At 44.1% G+C, this 22,021-nt stretch overlaps 1 protein-coding gene across 2 annotated transcripts in view; it reads left to right on the forward strand.

The window, feature by feature from the left end:
* The window catches only part of fam222aa (family with sequence similarity 222 member Aa), a 45,916-nt gene that overhangs the window by 10,648 nt on the left and 13,247 nt on the right, over positions 1 to 22,021 (forward strand). Inside the window, exons 2-3 of one of the 2 annotated variants that reach the window (XM_061038114.1) lie at positions 14,005 to 14,219; positions 14,427 to 14,569. In XM_061038114.1, coding sequence (XP_060894097.1) covers positions 14,473 to 14,569 — 97 coding nt within the window. In that variant the 5' untranslated portion in view covers positions 14,005 to 14,219; positions 14,427 to 14,472. The remainder of the gene's footprint in view (positions 1 to 14,004; positions 14,220 to 14,426; positions 14,570 to 22,021) is intronic. The other variant, XM_061038113.1, reaches the window with a different exon arrangement.

Raw genomic sequence — 22,021 nt, forward strand, 5'->3', positions numbered from 1 at the left:
TGTCAAGTGGTTGTTAGTGCAGAATTGGTGGAAAGCTCCTGACTTCTTCTGCTTTGTAATGAGTCTCTTACTATATAAAACTGCTTCATTAAGATAACCTTTAAAGTTTAATGTACAGAACATGTGGCAGAAAGATTTGGCATCTCTGCAGTGTGGGATGTTTACGCCATATACATTTACTAAAGTTATTTGACCATTGTGTACCTTTTCTGGTCTCTGGCCAAAGAAACCCAGCAAAGCAGGACAACCTTGATGACTAATTGACTCGCAGGTCAGAGCCACATGATAGCAAGACTGCTGGTCAATGGTAATTGATATTGTTTCCCCTACAGGGAGCTGCAGCTGCTTTGTGATCATCTGTGTGATCAGGCAGCCGTGCATGCACACACGCATGAGCGTTTAAGCATGTAACTATTCATGGATGTCATCTGTGTCTTCCTCACTTTGAAAACAAGGCCAATCAATCCATTAATATCCTATCCACTAAATTATAACAGCACTATTTATAAAGGCTTAAATCTGGCACCGTCCTGTCAACTCTAACTGTGCTGCTGGGAGCATTAGGGTTTGAAAAATACAGTCAATTAAAAGTTCTTCAAAATGATGTTCTTGATCAGATTGTGGCCTGTTTGTGAATTTGACACCTGCTTTAAATGTATGTTTTGAAAATACGTCCTCAGGGCGCTGAAACTGTTTTACAGAGGTGAAGGTTTTTCTTTTCTCTGTGTACATGTAGCCTCACCGCAGAGCTTTTAAGTTTTCTGTGCTTTATATTCAGACGAGTGTATTACAAAGTCCATTAGACATTAGCGTTAAACCAAAAGTTTCCTCTCAAAATGCAAATGTGTTTATGCAGGGAGGTCTTCATGATCTTTATGAGCAGGTTAAACACACAAACACTGCTGTCTCAGATTCACACAGCAAATCTCTCTCCCTCTTCCACCTCAGCCCGGTCCCCGGCAACCAGCCTAAGCGCCTCGCATGAAGCCACAAGCCTCCTCCTCTTCCTCCATCGTCATCCCAAAAAAAAAAATCTCTCATGAGAGATTGCAGTTCCTCCAGTTTCAAAGCGGCTGCATAGCTGGACTGTGTCAAAGCGTCCCCCCCCCCCCCCCCCCCCCCCTTCATGACCCCTCCTCTTGGAGACGGCACTCTTGACCTTCTGCCCCATTGTTTCCAGCGGGGATGGATGAGCCGGCGCGATCCTTCACTCAATAGCAGCTCCATCTGTTGACTGCGTGACTCTGGGTTACAAGCGGGGATTTTGCTCCGTCTGTGCAGGGTGTGAAAGGAGCTATCTCAGGGGGCTTCCTGAATAGGGTGTTTAAAACTGCAGAAGCAGGGTGTTGTGATGCCCCTCACACCCCCATCCCTTTCCCTTCCACCCGTCATCAGCCCAGCACTGCCGGCTGGGTGTGTGCAGGATGAGAGGCCTTCATTGTGCCTGTTCACAGGCCCCTAGGCAACAGGGTCACCTTGTCCCCAAACAAACGCTGCCCTCAGAGGGATTGTTGGCACTGCATGTCTGTGTTTGTGTGTGTGTGTGTGTGTGTGTGTGTGTGTGAGGGGGGGGAGCAGGTATTTGAGTGTAAGAATGCATCATCAGGAAGAGGGCAGAGGCCTTGGCTGTGAGGACATTTATCTAACATCTCTGCCTTTCACATCAGAGCCCATTCAGTACAACCCGTCTGTGTTTCAGCTTTCAAAAGACATCACAGAGAGAGACACTCAGCTGCTTTACAGGTCAAACTGTTCGCGCTGAGCATTTAGACTAACAAAGCTGCACATGTCATTCTCTATTCCTCTTGTATACAGAAGAAAAAAAAAACATTATATGCGTATGAATTTGAATTCCCATCCTGGTCAGATCGGTGCTTCGGCCTTAAGTTCTGCAGTTTGTCTGTTTTTAATTGCGGGTTCATAGACAAAAAAAAAGGAAATTGTCACCGTAGTCTGTTTTGACTAGTGGTTTACCTTCAGTAATTAATTTTTAAATTGCAGTCTGTGAGACATTTGTGCTGAGGTCTTCTGTCTATCTGCGTGGGAGTTGTTATTTGGCAATTCCTCATAAATGAGAATAAGCAGGAACCTGCCCTGGTGGATCTCTTTTCTTTCTCCTGCATACAATCTTAAAATGATGATTTTTTTTAGAAATGCTTTATTCTTTATGAAAGTATATATATGTAGTATAAAGTTGCAAGTCCAGGCTTTTATCATCTATGCTCTGACTTAAATTTAACAGTCTTAATGTTCAGTTCTTCTTCTATTTCTATGATGGGTGGGTGGTCCCCCTGGTTTGTCTCTTCTTGCCAGAAGCTTGCTCCTAAAGGGGCCCAGCTGAGCACCCTCATCTGCCTCCTTTCCTGTTCTTTTCCTTTATCACGGAGCCAAACTCAGCCACAGCTCCACTGCTGGAGCCTCCACCCCTCAGCTGTCACAGTCGGCCCCCAGCACACCTCTACCTCCGTAAAGATGATTAAAGCAGCCCGATCTGCTACCCTCGTGTCTTTCACACATGTGTTTCACCTCCACCTTGCTCCTCGGGGCTGAGAAAGTGAGCAACAGTATCAGAGCGACAACAGGCGCTGAGCCCCCTCACCAGACGAGACGGAGTCAAAGGCAGAGGAAGAGAGGGGGGGTATGTGAGTGGAATGAGTGGAGGTAGAAAACTGCAGTGACAGCAGAATGAATAAATTGAAAAAGTCTCTCATTGTAAATTGTCTATCGCTCGTGACAAACGATCTGATAGGCGAGCGGCCCCGGTTTCCGACGCTTCCGTCCCAATAGAGCTGTGAATAACTGGTCTATCTCCACACTGCTTAGCACTGGCCCCGCACTTAATAATTCATACAGTGTGAAATATTTTCCCCGGTACAGATATGCCAAAGAGCTGCCGCCAGCAGGCAGAGGGGCGTAGAGGGGGGGGGGGGGGGGGAGGGGGGGTGTCCCTGTGGTGCTAATTTGGGGGATGGTGACGTGCGTAGTTTTCTGAGGGGGCTCTAGTTTAGAGGAGACGCCTCAGACACATTTGCTCTTCTGTACGCTCAGTCTGAAATGCAGAGAGTGCACATGACATTTAACTCTCGGCTGATCTGCCTGCAACCAGGAACAGAGAAGGAGAATGCGTTTCCATCTGAGCTGACTGAACAATGTTAGAAGAGACTGTGGGGACAAAGAGAGGCTGTAAACCTGCTAAGTAGTTTTTGCTGTTTGCCCCTGTGAGTGTTGTGGTACTGTAACAGGTTGTCTTTGGACACCTGCATGGTTCATGTCTCCTGTTTCCATAAGCAGACTTCTTCTCCTGCAACTCTCGCACCCTGACCTTATTGTCCGCCTGGTTCAAAGTGCTTAGCTCACACGGCCTTATTCTCCACAGCTTTAATGGCCTTTATAAAAGTGCGTGCATAGATGTGTGCCCTCTTGAGTTTCTCTGTAATAGTGTCAGGCCATGTGGGTCATTTTTGTGTGATGTTGCTGTGTGGTTTTGTGCAGCTCGTTCCACTGCGCAGTCCTGTACAAACTGGGTTTTATGGTTCGCATTCAGGCCTTGATACCAATTATGCAAACTATTAAAAATTTAAGGAGGACAGTCTTTTATAATTTAATCCTAAAGTAATAGATTCTATTAAAAATGCATGAGAGGGGCTTTATAGATGGAACTAGAATTAGTGTCTATCAAAGACTCCAGTCAAGGATGCAGGGGGAATGGGCGGCAGGAGTGCTGCTATTGCCTCATTATTCAAATAGGATATGATTACCATAGAGCAGAAGTCCCTCAGAGCTGAAGCAGAGCTCGCCGGCCACTGAGATCATACACAGGAGGAGTCTTTTTGAGCAGGTAGAGCTCCCCTTTTCTGCTGAAATGAAACTGATTTAAGGTTTCCTCTTTTAACTTCATCAAACAGGATTCAAAGTGACGTGCAATTTGTTGTGCTTTAAAGCATTCTGTCGCTGAAACGCTCTTTGTCTTCTCCAGTTTCTCCTCCCTGGTGTTTCACTCAGGATTGTTTAGTCTTGCCCTTGCTGAAAGCATGTCGAAGGTGTTCAAGCATGAAAACAGGAAGCCTGCAGAGCTCTAACTTAATGGCTCAAGCAGCAAGCAAGCAGCAAGCAAGCAGCAGACCTTTAACTGGCCTCTGTACTCCCTGGTTTACCCCCACAGAGCTTCCTGGACAGGTGGAAAGCAGGAGGAAGACTCTACCAGAGTGAATGTGCTCTTTTCAACAAAGCAACCACATTTGCACTCTTTTGTACTTTATCCTACACCGGCAGGGGAGCTAAACAGTTTTTCTGCATCACAGGTTTTTATGGAGAACTGATAGCAAGTGAATTTCCTTCTGTTGTCATTCTCTCTTGCTTCAATAATTACAGGTGCAGCAATTGAGATACCACAAACTGCCTGTGAAAAGGCTCTGTGCTTATTAATGTGCTGAAAGAAATGGATTGTAAAAGCCAATAAAAATTGGAACCTCATGAAGCTTATATGGATTTGAAGTTGTGCCTGGGAGGTAAATTCCTTGGCTTTTTGATGTAATGGTTGCCTGTTTATGGAATAAATCCAACAGGCTTAATCGATCATCTCCGTGGAAAGGTCAAGAGGAGAAGCTGTGGTGTTTGAAGTGCTTATCCCGTGGAGGAGCGCCAGAAATGTGACACCTCCTTATGAGTGGGTGGTGGCAGGCAGATTAGTGACGGACAGGGTGGCCCGGGGGGATGATTTAGGGAGATTCAGCTCTAAATACTCTGTGCATATCAGAAAGAGAGAGAGAGGGGGAAATCGTAAGCTGCCTTCCCCCAATCCCCCATTTTCAACAGAAAAGCATGTTAGTAGATTAAAAAGAAAAATTCCAGAAAAAGAAGAGGGGGAAAACAAGGGGGTCCCAGCTGGTGGGGAAGGGTGAACAAAAGTTTATTGGTTTTAACCTTCTGTCCAAGCTTTCTGTTAAATGTTGCTTGAAGTTAGCGGTCGGTTTCATCTCTCTGCACCCTAATCTAATCTGGAGTGGGTGGCTACGGGCAGCATCTGTGCTCTGAGTTGAAATCGGGCTTTCTCTCTGCCTAATCCTCTATCCAGGGATCACTCAGTAGGGTGAAGACAATTACTAGCCTGCTTTCTCATGCTAATGGAATCTCTAACTAGATCTTAGAGAAAGAGGAAAAAATAGATGAAGGAAGAAGAGAAGCAGGGACAATGGCGCAGAAAGATGACCCAACTAAAATGGGTTTTTAGATTACTGTTTAATTATTGATAGAGACCCAGTTGTAAGACCTAAGGTCAAGATTTGAAGAGCATTTTCTGAAGAGGGAGATAGATTATCAGGGTTTTTTTTTTGGTGTGTGTGTGTTTGTTGTGTGAGGAAGTTGCTGAGACAGGCCCCTGATGTCACCCACATATCAGCAGCTGTGTGCTCCACATAGTCTGCCTTTCACCTTTTTATCACCTGCCTCCAGCAAGGTGTCTGGAGTGGTTTTAAATTGCATTAATATGCAAGAATTTATAGATTGCCTCCCTTGGCATTTCTGCAGTGAGGGGAAGAGAGTATTACAGTCTTCGTCTACACTAATTACTGGGTCTTGGCAGTGTTACCTGTCTCTTGTGAAGGACAAACCAAGGCACAGAGCAGCAACACACAGAACAGAAGGAGCTCATTTTCTGGGGAGTCTTCAGGAAGTCTGCGGGGGAATTTTTACCCTGATATGTTTGATGCGTTGGGAGTTTTGACAACCATAAAATATCCCCACTAGCGACGTCAATAAACTAAACGACTATGTCCAACTTCAAGCTAGAAGCTAACAGGCTTTGCACCTTATTCCAGTGACAGTCGCACGTTCGCTCATACCGTTGTTGTTGAACGTACCCAACATATATCTTCTGTTAATCCTGCCAGAAACTCAAATGGACTGTCTCCCGGTGTGTCAGCACATCTAAAAATCATGGCAGCTCAAGAGTAAATCTTACACCAATCGTGTTTGAAGAGTATCTAAGACCTGAAACAGAAAGCAAGTCCTGTAAAATGAATCACAGGAGCAAAAATCCTTGAGAATGGCAAGACAATCAGTCTCCACATGTGGCGCTATCTCTGCGATGACCTCGCTTCACGATTCTCTGTGTGGATGGTCAAACTCACTGATAACACAGGTCCTTATCGGGCTGCTTTTGTCATGGGAAGCATTTTAAATCATTAGAACATGCCAACGTTTTCATTATTTCCTAATCATTGAGCAGTGACACCAAGGACCTTGCCAGTGAAAAAAACAAGAGATCAATGCTTTAACACTCCCAGTGAAGCTCTCCCCCTGTCAGGTTTGTTCTTAAAATCTGCAAGCAGTAACTCCCCGTCCTTGCTGTGGGTTTCTGCGGTTTCTGTGTTTGTCTGTTGGCCTGTCAGAGAAACTTCTTGGATTGCTGCTGCACGAACATCTTGCTGCTGTTTGTGCCATCTGTGCCTTTAGCCAGCAGGTGATTACCAACCGCAGCCTCACCTCCCACTCTGTCCAATTGGATTGGGACTGCTGGCATGGTCAGGGCTGGCTTTCAGAGGGAGCAGGATGACAACAGCTGGATAGCACACATTATGGAGTGAAGGGAAAGGCTGAAATGAGGAAGAAAAATATGTGCAGAAAAAAAAGCCTGCTTCCTCTCCTTAGCCATCTTAGCTGTGAGCACTTGTGTCATCCTCTCTTTTCTAGTCCTTAATATCCAGCAGAGCAAAAATGGCTTTGTCACACTTCAGATATATCAAATGAGATCAGTGTCAACATTTCAACGGTGCACCGTTTGATTGCCTTGTGGGCTCCACAACACTCTAATGTTATGCATGGCTGAGTATTGGATCCATGACACCCTCCAGTGACAGACAGTGAAGCTGTCCTTTGGACCAGGAGAATTGGGGTCACCTTAGGCCCTGCAGAGAGCGCTGTTTGGAGTCTGCAAATGAGAGAAGAAATCACATTGTTTGAATTTAATTATATTCCATTGATTTATTGAACAGCCATTAATAAGCATACATTTCCAGACAGGGCCCTTTTGCGGGAATGTTTTCCTCGCTCTCCTTTTTTTTTCCGTCTTTTCTCTCGCCTGCTCACTCCATTTCATCATAAATTGACATAAGCCTTTCTTTGAAGTTCAGGAGCCAAGCTGAGGAATGACAGCACAACAAACAATGAACAAAACACAAAAAGACAATGAACACTGTTTGAATATTCAAGTGAGCCACCATAGGACGAGTAGAGGGAGAAAAAGAGCCCTTGTTTTATTGTTGTTGTGTTAAGCCGTGAATGGACCTGTCTGGGACAATAAAGGATTGTGTCACATTGGGATAAGAAATTCTGCAATATCAACAATGCTTTACAAATGGTGTGTAATAAGGTTTACTCAGAAAATATAAATCCAAGCATGAGAACTGAGAAAGCGCAGCTCATTTTTGGCTGAATTTAGGTTTGGGGTGTTTGATTTATGTTTAAACGTCCTGGCTGCAAGGTGAGACTGCATTCGTGGCAGAAATCATTAAAAGTATCATTTTTCTGGAGAGATATTTGGTTTTTAGTGCAGCCAGATTTCTGCTAAATTAACAGCAGCCCTCTGGTGTATCTGTGATCAACAGTCTGGTGTAAAAAAAACAAAAACTCTGCAGCTTCTCTCCACATCTGTTCAATATGTCACAACATTCACAGGGTTTCAGTGTGAAAGTGGTTTGAGATGACAAGCGACGCTGCTGCCTTACAAAACAACACAACAAAGGGCTGAGGCAATAAGAGGAGAAGCGGATGTGTTTCCCCTGTGGTTTGTCTGACAATCTTAAGCCATGCTCTCATTGCTCAAAGTCCCTTGCTGGCATCAGCAGGAGCACCGAGGCTCAGTCATGTTGCAAGAGCACCTTGGTTTGTAGTGAGCTGCAAACAAGCTGATTTTACCAAGGGGACTCTCCAAGCAGCACAAAGGCTTCTGTTAGGTTTCAGACTGATTACTTCAAAAAACACAAATAAAACACAATTTAAAAATCTGAACCAGAGATACAAGGCCGCAAGTCAGTTATGATGTGAGTTTGGTTCTCTTTCTCCTACGCTGCAGCAAGGAAAATCTACTCAAGTTTCTTAAAATTAGAACTTTATCTTATAAGAAACTTAAGTACATTTTGCTTGCTGCATTGACATTCATTTTTACTCATTACAAGCTATGCAGGCCTTTCTTCTTAATCTGGACTTTTCAGGTTTATGTGACTTATTGTATATGAAGTGTCATGAGACATTTTGATTAGAAATAAGACTAATGCACTTGGTAAGAAGGGAGCTTTTGCTATAGTTTATACACTGCATTGAATCCTTTTAATTTAGTTAAACACTGGTAAATCTAACCCATTATGAAGGTAAAAGAAAGTACTTTTGTTGGCCTTTATAATATTCCTTTGCTCTTGTCACACCACCATTTTGGACATAGCTGAGCCTAACACCTGATTGGTTAAAAGCTTTTAACCAATCAGGTTGTTCTCATTTTTGCTTTTTATTGTAAAACATCTCATCTGAAGAGCATTCTCTCTACTAGTTTCTAGTATCTAGTGTTTCTTAACTCTTTTGTCATCTTTCTTATCTGTCATATTTCTGAAGACACTTCCTTGCACTACCATACATTACATTTCACAAGAGATCAACTGAGGTCAAGGTGAAGTTAAGTTATACCTCTGTAAACTGGACACAAAATGTGGTATAAAAAACAGATCCTTTAGTAAAACCTAGCAAAAGCTGCACATGTAATCTTTCTGAGAATATCTGCCTTTGGTGTTTCCCAGATCTGCTGTGGAAGATGCATTTTTACCCTCGTGAGCTTGGGTTGCAATCATTTGGAGCAAGTAAGTAATAATGAGGCTTGAATTTTACTCTCAGAATGCTGCTCAGGCAGCGGTTGAAGAAATAAAATTTAATTCATTGTCAGGTTCTGAATTTTTCATTGGACCTTCTACAGATCTTATGTATTTGTAATACACCCTGCCAAACTGAGTTCTGTTAGTAGGATCACGTCAGAGCTGTCACTTTATGAATTTTGAATCATTATCATTCATTTTATTCATCCTCATTTACTCCAGGCTTTGTATTTTCCACATTTTGACTATGGCTGCTGCGTGTCAGAATGGCTCAGTGCCTCATGAGCACCACATTTACCATTAATGAAACCTAGCCCCTCACAGAGATGCAGCAGTTGGCTGTGAAGTCAATTAGTCGTCGTTGCTATTACAGGGTTGACATTAGTCTAGGCAGGCGTGTTTTGATTAGAGATGACAGACGACTCGCTGCTATTGGATTGCCAGACATTCCTCACCCTTCATCCCCTGGGTGAAGCTATTGAAGCTGACTGGAATATGGAAAGCCAACAGCTGAGTGTTTTTGCCAAGATGCCCTTCATCTGCAGAAAAAAACCTCTTATAAATATGACTGCATGGCAGACGTGGCTGTATAAGCCCCAATAACAGTGACACTCTGCATCGTATATATAAGAATCAGCTGCCAATATGTTATTCCAGCACTGTATATCATGGCAGTAAAGCCTAAACTGTAGGCTTTTACACACAATGGCCTTTTGTTGTGCAGGTTATTTATTGTGCTGGTGTGAGGTTGTGCAGAGCATCCAGGGGCTGGTATTGTTGGGGAATCAGTGGCTCTTGTTTGTGGAGCTGGGAGGGTTTGCTAACAATGCCGTTTTTATGTCCCGCGGTGTGTGCATGTGACAAATGTCTCCTCACAATTTTTGTTTGTGTGTTGTTTTGTTGGTGGGTTTGCGTGGGTGTTGATCTGGGTCAGCGTACATAACCCTCTCATTGTGTTCTACGTCCACATAGACCAGTTTTGTATCAGGTACATGTGAGCATTAGTGTGTGTGTTTCCAATGTACAGTATGAGTGCAAATTATTTAGTGCAGCTGTGTGGAAAGTGGCGAGCTGAAGGGCTTTAATGCCAGTCCTTCCTAATGGAGCCTTTCACTCTGCCTCCATTCATGTGACGGTATGGTGACGGAGGAGGGGGGGGGGTATGTGTGCAGGGATTAAGAGGGTAGAGGCAGTGCCTTGTTAAAGAAAAAGAAAGGGTTTGAGTGTGTCGATTGGATTAACTTGTTTGGGCTTATTAAGAGGGGAGACACAGCAGCTTGTTAAAAGCACTGCATGGGGCGTCCCACAGAGAGGCTGCAGGGTCACCATTCAATTAGGCTGAAGCCCCGCCCCTGCCCATTGTAGCGGCTGTCTGCCAGGCTCCAGGACCACGACTGGTCCTACACAGGGAGGGGGAGTTTCACTGGAGACTCTTTAAAAGCTTGAAGATTGGTTATCTATTAAAAGCAGGATAATATTAGCCAAGGCTGCTTCTATTCCAGATACAACGCCAGAGTTTTAATATCTACAAGATACTAAAATTACACCTCGCCTGACTACTGAGTGATACTGAACAATTCTAAGAAGCCTTGGATCTAACAATTAATTGTTTTCTCCTTTAAATGCCAACATTCTGATTGTTGCATTGAACAACTAGTTTTAATATATATGAACAGATTTGGATTACAGTTAATTAAAAAGCAAAAATCTGTCAGAGGAGGTTAACTCTGGTTAGCTGTGTTTAATACAGACATGCTACATGCCAACAGGTCATGCTACATCCTGCATTAGTGCTAAATGTTAGCGCTGAATGTAAATTGTGAGTGGCTGGAAAAAAAACAACTTTATTTTGAAAAAAGAAGCCATACATTACATATGATAGATATTTTCTTAATTCAAAGCATATTCAGCTTTTCCCAGACAAATATAATCTAACTGGCAAAATCAGAAACTGTCTTATCAAACATGAATCAATCAAGACTATGAATCTGGACAAACACTCCAACTCCTCTTTTGCTCCTTAACGGTCTCTGTTTCACAGACACATTTCAGCCCACATCAAAGAGCATTATGTTTCGGTACGCCCACTATCAGCTACCTCTCTGTCTTTCACCTGAAACATTTGCAGCTCAAAACACACACAAACACCCCGTTTATTCACCCATGACCACCCTGTTCCATCCTGCACTTGGCAGGCTGCTTATCTGCACAGACAGCTTTGGGCGCGGGAAGCCATCTCCTCTGATCTCCTCTGCAGTTTAAGAACCTTTTAACTCAGAAATAGCCCTCCGCCGAGCCCACCGCCTCTTGATTCCGGCTTATTCCCTCATCTCGTGGGACTGATCTTCCGCCCCCATCGCAAACCCTGCAGCAGCGTTAGCAGAACGGGAAAAAGCCGATAGACATCCTGGCTTTTGAGATATCCCCGCACTGGTGTAATAGGAGACCTAAGAGTGGATTTGATGAGTGAGTGAAGTACAGGTGGGTTTTCTAACAGTGCATGTAGAGCAGTGTGTGTGTGAGATTTTTTTCCTGCACCTTCTCAGGGATTGACCCGGGTGTGATGTGCTATTCCAGGGCAGCTGGATGATGGGTCACTGGGGTTTAGCTGGGAGATCATTTCCTGCAGCTGATAGACATCTGCTAAGTAGTACAATAAGTTAATAGGAGGAGATGAGGGGGGAAAGGGAGACATGACAAACAAGCCAAAGACTTGCTCCCTCTGCCTTGCTCTTAAAGGCAATAATAGGAGAAAATTGGTTCTCAAAATTGAATTGGAAAAAAAGTGGGTCTCTTTCAGCCAAGTTTAATGCCTCAGAATACATTTGGTGAGCAGCAAATGGAGAAAAATGGAGGGTAGTTAGACGATTGTCTTTCATTTCAGAGAGGGGAAAACTGTGGAGGTATCCCCTCCGTTAAGACCGGCTTTTAGTCTCAATCTCCTCCATGTGTCCCGCTCCTCTCTCTGAACCACTATCTCTTAACAAATGGGCTGTGAGGACGGGCTGGTTGTGAAATTAGTATCCTCACAAAGAGGACACAGAGAAAGGATTATGTGAATAGCCCGTAATGAGCTCAAAGTGCCAGTGTGTTTGGGCCAGGCCTGCCTGTGTGAGAGAGGAAATGGCACTGCAAGCGACCTTTTTTCACTCAAGCACCTGGCGAGAAATAGAGTGGCCCCTCTCTCCCATCTGCAATGTGTGTGTGTGTGTGTGTGTCTGTGTGTGTGTGTGTGTGTGTGTGTGTGTGTGTGTTAGAGTTAACAAGACAAGTCTAAAGATTTAATTTACTAACATTAAATGAGAGAAGCACTTTTTTTGTCGACAACATTTTAACACCATCAAGGTTGTGCTAAAAGTGTTGTGTGCTGCCTCTTACAGGTTTTAAAAATACACACTGACTTAACGTGTTAAGTGTGTTACACAAGCCTCGGGGTCTGAGGCCAAATTTAATGTCAAGAGAGAAATGTTTTATTGAAAAAAGCCTTTAATGAGTGAAGGATTGAATTCTTTGAAGGATGACGCCTTTTCCAGTAACACCTGCTTCTAATCTTTAAGCATCCAAACCAGGGAATTCATTCCATCTTAATTACAGGCTGTAAACTGGTTCGTATTTGTCAATGGTGCTTCAGTACTTCTTTTGTCAATAGTTTTAATCAGGTTAGGCTTTACCAGAGAGAAATGTGTTTTATTTGTGACAAACAGTGGCAGTAAACTTGGATCTACTGATCTGATTTGAAAAGCTGTAATCTGTGCAAAGAGGACTGTAAAGGTTTATACAAATGTTCCTGTTATTGTAAATGTAGCTGTTCTTTTATTTTATAAAGATTTAAAATGGCGATATCGAAAATTCTATGAGTCAATACAAAAAGTGAATGTTCAGAGAGAGCTCATGGTAAGAAAAAGGACTTCATTATTTTGATTTATACTACAACAGATGATTTAGCATGATCTGAAAAGCAGGTAGTTTATTTAGTTCATGAAATCAAAATAGAATAAACCCTAATTTATTCAATTTAAACACCTCTTACTTTGAAATCATGGTTTTCAACCTTGAGCAATTGTTGCAGGAACATTTTAGGTTTGATGGAATGCTTCTGTTATTGGCTTAATATTTTGACGGGTTTCACTGGTGATCTATATTTTCTTTACCCTGTAAATGAGCTTTATGTACCGCCATTAATTAATCTGCTAATCATTGTAATTGCTTTCTTTCACATAAAGAATGATAATCTATACAACTAAGTAATGGGCTGATGGCAGGTGGCTAAATGTTCATTTAGTGATTCACTGAGAAAATAAATAACGGCGGACAAGCCTGTGACAGGCACATGAGAAATCATTTTTCAATAATCTGCCACGCATCATGGCGGGAGACGCTGGCGCTGACAGCGCAGATGAAATATTTGCCTCTGCTCTTTGTTTTAATATGGGAGGAGACCGGCCCAGATGGAAACGATAGTGTTTCATATCGATGCATTTTGGATTAGAAACTGAGGCTACAATGTCTTCTGGGCTTTTATGTATTGTTCTCAGTAAAGTAAGAGAACCTTTTTCCTGTCAATGAACTATACAGAGGTGTGCATCTGGATCTGTATAAAACCCCTTTTTGGACCGAAATGTTTTGCTTTAGCTGTTATCACCTGGCTCATAATCCAAGTAGAAGAGTTTGTAATCAGTCATCATTGTGCTTTGTGACACTGCTATGTTTCTGATGAATGATACCCTCCATGCTACTCGATTGTTGAGGGTTCTCAGTGAGGAAGCTGTGGGTTTTCTCTGTAGTGTGTCCTGTGTTTCCACTGAGGCTCTGATGGGCTTTTTGAGAGGAAACTAGCAGCACTGCCTCCGTCTTCCTGACTGAAGGTGGCTGTGGGGAAAAGTGGGAGTGCAGAGCTGGAGATTTATGGCCTAGAGGGAGATTGATTAGTGCCGTCACTAGCCCTGATGTACGGTTGGCAGTACCCCCCCCTAACCCATCGCACATATGCAACCATACGCGTCAACACACAGCTACACACACACATCCAAACACACGGCTCAGTCCCCCAGTCCTCTCCTGACAGTCCCCCAGAGCTGTTGCATGTTAAGTTGCAGCAGACAGACTGCTGTTTTCTCAGCATTACCATTTTTTTCTCTGTCCATAGATAACGCCATCAATCACCACGTACACACAGCTGCCCTGGAAGGAATGTGCCTGAGTGCTGCTGCTCTCTGTGTGAGCCTGTGTGTTTGTTTTGAGGACGCTTTCATAGACAGGAGATGCGGTCCAATGGTCGTGTGGATGTGCTGTGTGAAGCTGCGGAGTGACCGGCCCTGGACTGTGCTCTGAAACCGTGTCAACTGCACTGCTCTGGTGCAGGTGTGTGTTTATCATTCAGCACACAGAGCTGAGAGGCAGGCAGCTGTAGGCATACTTCCCCAATTAAATCCTAAGTAAAGAAGCCAGACCATCCAGCCCAGAGCCAACTCCTGCAGGCTAACCGGACATGACTGAGGTTTTGACCCCCGGATCATCTTGTTTTACTCACTATGTGTTCCTTTCTTTTTCTTTTCTATTTCGCTACAGGTTGGCCGCAGAACTCCCCCGGCTGTAGTACCGTGCCCACCTCGCCATGCTGGCCTGTCTGCAGAGGAGGCAAAATCCTCCACCCCAGCACCCGGTGTGTGCCAGCAAGACCCTGGAGCCTCCACAAGTCCTCGGACGAAAATGTGAGTGTACAGAATTATGAGTAACTAATATGGAGGTTTGGAGTTCAGAAAGTGAAGAAAAGATTGACTGTTAACGGCAACGGTGAATAAGTGAAAAGAAAATAGACTTTGTGTTTCCTGTTGTTTGTTACTGAGTTTCCATCGCTGTGGACTTAGACTTTGGATTGCCGGGTAGTTTAGCTGTGCTGATTGTGCAGTCGTGCCAACAGGGCTGCACAGACACTGCTTAACGTGCCTCACTGGCCCCGGGTGACCCTCAGGGTCTGTAAACATTTACAGTGTCTGGTCCTGGCCGCCTGTAAAGCATGACAGCTGCTCTGTTTGCTCTCTGAGCACCTCCCTCTGTCCACTCACAAAAGAGTGTAAAGGGACAGAGATGTGCCAGGGCTGAAATGTTCCACAGCCGTATAAACTAGTTCCAACCAGAGATAGCAGAAGCAGTTGGGCATCTGGAAGGTGAATTTCTTCCTCTTCCTTTCTTCCTTCTTTCTCTTTGGATAAGCCATTTTACACCAAATATTTGTTCAGATTATTTAATGCTCCTTGAGTCTTTAGCAGCCTTTGTTTATGTTGCAGGCCTATGCGCTAACTCAAGCAGATTGAAAAGGAGTGCAGACTGAGAGCAGGGGAACATTAACCTACCTGTTTATACCTCAGCTACATAAGCCTTTAGAAGGTTCTGTTCTTCTTCATCATATTGGAAATAGCACCAGACCTGCAACCAGCCCTGACCCTAAAAAACTCTCTGATATAGGTGAAGAAATAAAGCACTGCGTCCTCCCTGGCCAATTAGCTCTTTCTTCTGCTCAAAATCACTTTACAGCTGTATCCTACATAGAAAACTAAAGTTTCAAACAAGACAGTGGATGGCTCTTACCTCAAATCAGAATCTGTTTTGCTGCTCTGTATGGATATTTTTGTGGAGCTAAAAACAGAGAGTAAAAAGATACCTGAGTGCATTGAGACAGGGGCCACTGCTTAGCTGAGTGGAGTTCAACCGGGCTAAGAGGTTACAGAGAGGTGAAATCAAAGCGAGGACAAAGAGGAACTACGTGAAATAGAATTAGATCAGGTAAAGATGGAGAGGGAGGAGGGATAAATGGAGGGGAGTCCTGAACAGTCTTCTTAATCGATTCCATCCCTCCAATTTTGCAGGATTAGCCCACTTCCTCTCAGGGTCTTTTTTTTATTGAGGAGATTGCAAGTGGGAGTCAGGCCTCAAATCAATAGAAAAGAAGAACGGTCTCCAGTCCTCCCTTTGCCCACCACTCTCACTGACCTCTCTAACTGTACCCCCCCCCCCACACACACACACACACACACACACTCTCTTTTCCTCCACCTGTTAAACCCTTTGATTGACAGACTACCACAGCAACTGACTTGAGGTCCATAATGAGGATGTTTGAACATAATAGCTTCCTTTCTGTCCTTAGAGCGAGAGGGAGGGGGGGGAAGCAAGTGTTGGATTTCCACCAGTGTGTAGCTCTTGGCTTCAACAAGGTGGTTGTTCATTCTGGCCGAGAAGGGGTGCAGAGAAGCAGACAGTGGGTCTGGTTGAATAAGTGGGCACACTCGGGTCACCATGCAGAGCAGATCCCTGCGATTGATTGTTTCATGGCCCAGTTTGTGCCAACGTGTAGGGGGGTTTGTGGGTAAGGTGACCTGGGCTCTTGACAGGAGGCCAAATACCAGAATACACCCCTCAGAGAGTCGGAGAGTGAGAGCACAGGATGGGGATTACCTGGCTTTGAGTTAGAGGTAAGATGTGTCATTTGCATCTGCTGTCCTTTCCACAGAACTGTGTGTGTGTGTGTGTGTGTGTGTGTGTGTGTGTGTGTGTGTGTGTGTGTGTGTGTGTGTGTGTGTGTGTGTGTGTGTGTGTGTGTGTGTGTGTGTGTGTGTGTGTGTGTGTGTGTGTGTGTGTGTGTGTGTGTGTGTGTGTGTGTGTGTGTGTGTGTGTGTGTGTGTGTGTGTGTGTGTGTGTGTGTGTGCATGTGTGTTGAGATGAGAGGGCAAGAAGGGTTTTTAGAGAAAGCCCCTGAATGCAGATGCCGAGTGGCTGCACAGTTCATTGATGCGACTCCCATTAAAAATCCCTCATACCCTCAATAAAAAAGGACTTAACTGGCTCTACCATCAGCTGGAAGCGTTCAGATCGGCTTGCCAGACAATCAATTTCCCCCAAGCGCACAGAGCTTAGCGGGAGAAACGGGAGGCGGAGAGCGGGATGTTTCCATTATCACAGCCCCGCTCTGTGTCTGGACTCGAGGGGGGTGGGGGGGGGGAAGGGGTGAGGTACTGTAGAGCTGGGAGTGCAGGAGTAGAGAAAGGAGGGAGGTGGGGAAAGACAGACAAGTGGAGAAGAGAGAGGGAGAGAAGCAGAAAGGCAGACAGAGAAGCTGGCTTTTCAAAAAGCCATTGACCGCCTGCCCTTAAAAATATCATATTGGATTAGCCTCACAGAGACGGCCTTTTGATATTTTTTTTCTCTGGCCGTAGAATTAAAAGGAGTGCAGAGCATTACTTGAATTATAAATCATAGCCACTTGCTTTCTCTGCGCCCAAATTCCGCGCATATGTGGCTGCGCCAGCCCCTGTCATTTTTAATTAAATCCCCCCTTATGGGTGACATTTGTAGCCTGCCCCCCTTCCCCTCCTTCGTCCTCCCCTCCTCATCTCTTTACCACTGCCCTAGATGGAGACATGAAAGGCAGAGACGGCGGAGGAGCCAGGGTCTCTTATCCTGCTGTGCCCCAGAGAGAGGTTGCCCATCCAAACAGATGAGAGAGAAGGCACCTGCGAGGGGAGATGGGTGAACAGATGCCAATGACCCTGGCCACACTCAGGCGGCAGCGTCCTTCCTCTCTGTCTGTACCTCTCCTTGATTGTTGGTTTTAAGTCACCACAACATAGGATATCTGACAATTCATATTATTAACTCTAAACACTTGACTGCTACTGAAAATCTTGAGGGACTTAAAGCAATATTTCAAGTTACAACATCACATTTATCAACCTATTAAACCTCTTCGCTGGGAAAGTATACCTGTCCTATTGTAGCATTAAGTAAGGTCTTTTACCTGCTTTTTGTAAAGTGTCTCGAGAAAACACTTGGAATGAGTTGACGCTATACAAATAAAATTTGATTGATTGATTGATATTGTATTGTGCTAGAGTACTTGACTATTAAATAATGCCACTTCCTAGCTAATGATACTATTAGATAGGATTGGAGTGCTAATGGTTATCAAATATGTTGTTCTAAAATGAAATAGGGTTCAATTTTCTTTCAAATTCAAAATCAAAAGGGTGAAGCAGTAAAATCATATTGATTTTCAGATACCTAAACTTAAACAAAACAGACATTGTAGTGTTCCAGCCAAAACACTAAAACACCAAAAAGGTCAGTCGCAATGGTTATTTGATCTAGCGTCCTTTGTGATACATTGCAATGACCTGTGTAACGCATATTGAGACAAACCTTTTCACATAATTATAAATGTGACTTTGATAAAATCAAACTCAGAAACTGTTTTTCCCCCAGTTAATTATCTCTAGTCATCCGGTGTGAATGTCCAAAACTAGTCTCTAAATGAGACTTGTAACAACACACACACACACACACACACACACAAACCTACAGCTGTAACCCTCTGTGACACCACCCAGGAGGCCTGTGGTGCCAATCAGCCATGTGCAGATGAAATGTTCCCAGAAGGCCCGATATCCCAGGTTCATGCTGTGTCAGGCCTGGTTCAGCCCTCCTCCAGCTTGATGGACAGAGACAACCTGGCTGTGTCACATAGAGCCTAAGGACATGACACAGAGGTTCACTTGGGGATTGTAGTTTTCCTAATAGCCCTGTGCCTGTGTGGGAAGAGCTGCCAGATCCATTAGTTTGCTTTGCTTTTAGCAGCTTCTCTTCCTATAAGCCACACTTCCTGTGAAGGGGGAATATGCTCAGGTAATGACCTCCAGCCACCTCTGTTCCACTGTTGTGCAAGCCGCTGTGAGACATAACAGGGGAATTAGCCGGCCATATCAAATTGCAGCAGGTTATTCCGCCGTCTGTTATGTAGGGGGAAAAACTGGGGGCAGCTGAATATTTAAAAGTGGTCACCACCAGCAGCAGAAATAACAACCTTCCCCCTGATTGCCTCAGTACCCTGGAGGTGGGGGGGGCAGAACGTGGAACTGGGGGGAAAGAGCGGTGACAGAGTGAGTGAGGGAGAGAGAATCTGCATGCACTTGACCTTTTCCCACTGATTGAACAGCCTCGTTTCTACCTCCCATTTGGAATTCCACAGAGTGCACAGAGACTGTCATTATTCCTCCATCTGCAGCGCGGAAGCAGAGGTCAGGAGGTACTTTTTATTGTGAAAGGTGATTGACAGCTATCCCTGCCTCCTCCTGGGTGCCTGCTTATGCTGTCTCATTTTGCGGATCGCTAGGTCTTCATAGCCACATGATAAGTATCATCACACTTTCAACATATGCTATATTGCAAATCCAGAGCATTAAAAGAGTTTCACTTTATATCGGAGGGACAGCCTTGTGATATTGGTAGTATTTGTCTTACCTCATACGAAAGGCTCTTCTGTCATGTTGGCGTCTCAGCGCTGGCATATACAGGATCATTTCCGGCTGCTGGCATCCCACAGCGTCATGCCTTCCCTCTGCCCTCTACCTTCTGCTGTGAACACGGGGGGCCGTGCAATCTTATTGCCTCGGGAGGTTGAGCTTGAGGAAAAGGGGCTCTGCTTCAGTTTTTGGTCACAGCGGGACTTGGGTTGAAAAACAGGTTCTTGCTTCCAAAGCCTCCGAGCTGGCATTTGGGCATCCCAGGTGCAAGGCAGCGACGCCCTCTGTCTTTGCCTGCCAGCGAGCGGGGGTAGGTTGAGGCCTGTGCTATCTCAGAGTGGAGCTCGCCACAGACTGACCATGAAGAGGTGGTCAGGAGGTGCCGCACATAACTGGCACGGTGAAAGTGTTTCTGTTTCATCTCTCCATCCAAAACTCTGAAAGTCCAAATGTTGGCTCCAAACTACATTTTTATTCATAGTGTGTTATCCTTTTTAGATACTTTTGTTATTTTCTATAAATCTTTGAGAAACTATATGTATATCTATATGTATTTTCCAAACGAATAATAGAAAATCACATGTTTTGTAAGAATTAGGGCTGTCAAACAATTCATTTATCAAATTGTAATGAATTGGAGAATTTCCATTGTAAATTTTGCATTCCGAAACTTAAAATCCATATTAACAATGTGAAGCAATTCTTATCCAGTGTTTTGATTGGGGAATCAACGAAATGCGCTTTACGATCTTGACTTTTATATCCGACTTTGAGGTAGGAGACAGTTTCAGAGTACAAAAAAAAACTGTGAAAAAATGAAAAACATTGTTTATTTTTATTTCTTTCTTTCTAGGACAACACTATTCAAAATTAAGGAATGTGCAGGAGTGCACGTACAAAAGGTATCACTGAAGTCTAATGATACCAAGTTAATGTGAGAGCATTCACACTTTTCAGGAGTTTCAGTTGAGTTGATTTCTCTGTGTAAGTAACTCAGTTAGGGTAAAAGAAGGAGATTTTCTCTAGAAACTGTTGTTCGTTATGCCTTTACTTCATATTGTCTGCTGTCTTAAGCCAAGGGTGCTTTGCTCCTTGTTTGGATAAAAATCTGGTAGATCCACATATACAACATTAACTCAACAACAGAAAAGGGAACTTGCTACAGATGGAAAAGTAAATTAAAAGGTAGTAAGAAAAGTAGTAGTAGGGAGTTTTTTTAATTGAATTTAGCCATTTAAAGGTGCAGTTTTGTTATTTTTCATCACTGTTGGAGCAGGAAGATACTATGTTGGCTAAAAAAATATGATGCACCTAAACAAAATATAGCACGATTCATGCGATTTAAAACTTTTTAAAAATAATTTATTTTCTTAATCACATTGCTGCAATACTGCAGCTGTATGGTTAGTAAACTGTCCCAGCCTTTCCACCATGATTGAGATCAACAAGAGAGACATTTTCAATACGTTATTGTCTCAAACATCCTGTTACATGAAGTGTTAAAAAATGACAGTTGTTGTGTTTTGGTCTAAGTCAGTCATGAACTTTCACAAATTATAATATTGTCTCTGATTTTCAGCCATCTCTAATAGTGCAGAGGGTTTGGACAGGAAAGCATTGGAGTGCAAAGTGACCACAGCATAATGTTGAAATAACCCCTCCTCCGGGACATTTTCTGTGGTTTGCTTGTAAACCTCATGCTTATAAAGGCCCTCTTCACATGCTTTGGTTTCATGGTCATTTTAGGCTTGAGAACTGGCAAATGGAATTTGCTTGGTCATAGGTTCTGGGTGAGGGTGTGTTATTTTGCTGACCTCTGGCTTTCAGTTACATCCCTGGTTCTCTTATCCTTTAAACAGATTTCTGACGAACACTTCACAGCGATTTCTCACATTGACCCTGTTATAAAAGCAGTCCAATAGAAGGATACAAAGTCATAACTAAAAATAAAGTCATAAGAAACATGACACATTTCAGTTTTATCCAAAGTGCTGCTTTTAAATCCTTGCCCCTGCAACTCCATTGGTATCTTTCTCCTCTCCTCTCCTCTCCTCTCCTCTCCTCTCCTCTCCTCTCCTCTCCTCTCCTCTCCTCTCCTCTCCTCTCCTCCCCTCTCCTTTCCTCTCCTCCCCTCTCCTCTCCTCGGCAAGTATACTGTAGCCGCCTGCCTTGTTGTCTGTGCAGTGTTAAATATTAATTGGGAATCAGTGGAGAACTTGTCTCCTAAATGATAGAACAGAAGGGCCCAGGCTTGCCTCGGGCAGCCTGCAGGCGCCTTTCTTCTTCCATTTACCTGCAGGCCTGCGCACCAGCACTTCCTCTGGTTTGACAGGCCTGCTTGGGCGCCTCCAGCCCCCACCACCCCATCTCTCCCCCACTCTCTCTGCCTTTCTTCCTCCTCTGCTCTCTGCTCTGGTTCCTTTTCTTATCTCTGAATGTGCTTACAATCTCTACCTCTGGGGTCCTTTACTCTGTGTGTGTGTGTGTGTGTGTGTATGTGTATGTGTGTGTGTCTATGTGTGTGTTTGTGTTGTTGTCCATTTGAGTTTGTGTACTACATGCTCTCGGCTGTACATGTAGCCCTTTGAGAAAATAGTGGCAGAGTGTGGCATATTCTCTTAAAGACAGGACAGGGAGGGTGAGACATGAATGTTTCAGGTCAGGATTTCAGCTTGTTTTCTGTGTGTCCCTGCACTCTTCTCTGCTTCATCACTGCTTTAATCTCTGTTACTTGGTGTTTTCCCAGAACCAGCCTAACAGTTTCTGTCTCATGTGAGTCGTCTTTTGTTCCTCTCTATCAGCCATGTCATCTGCAGAGGTGTACCGAGACAAAACAACCAGAACTGGCTGTTTCTGGCTGCACTGGCT

The sequence above is a fragment of the Labrus mixtus genome, chromosome 5, assembly GCF_963584025.1.
Source record: "Labrus mixtus chromosome 5, fLabMix1.1, whole genome shotgun sequence".
NCBI classification, from domain to species: domain Eukaryota; kingdom Metazoa; phylum Chordata; class Actinopteri; order Labriformes; family Labridae; genus Labrus; species Labrus mixtus.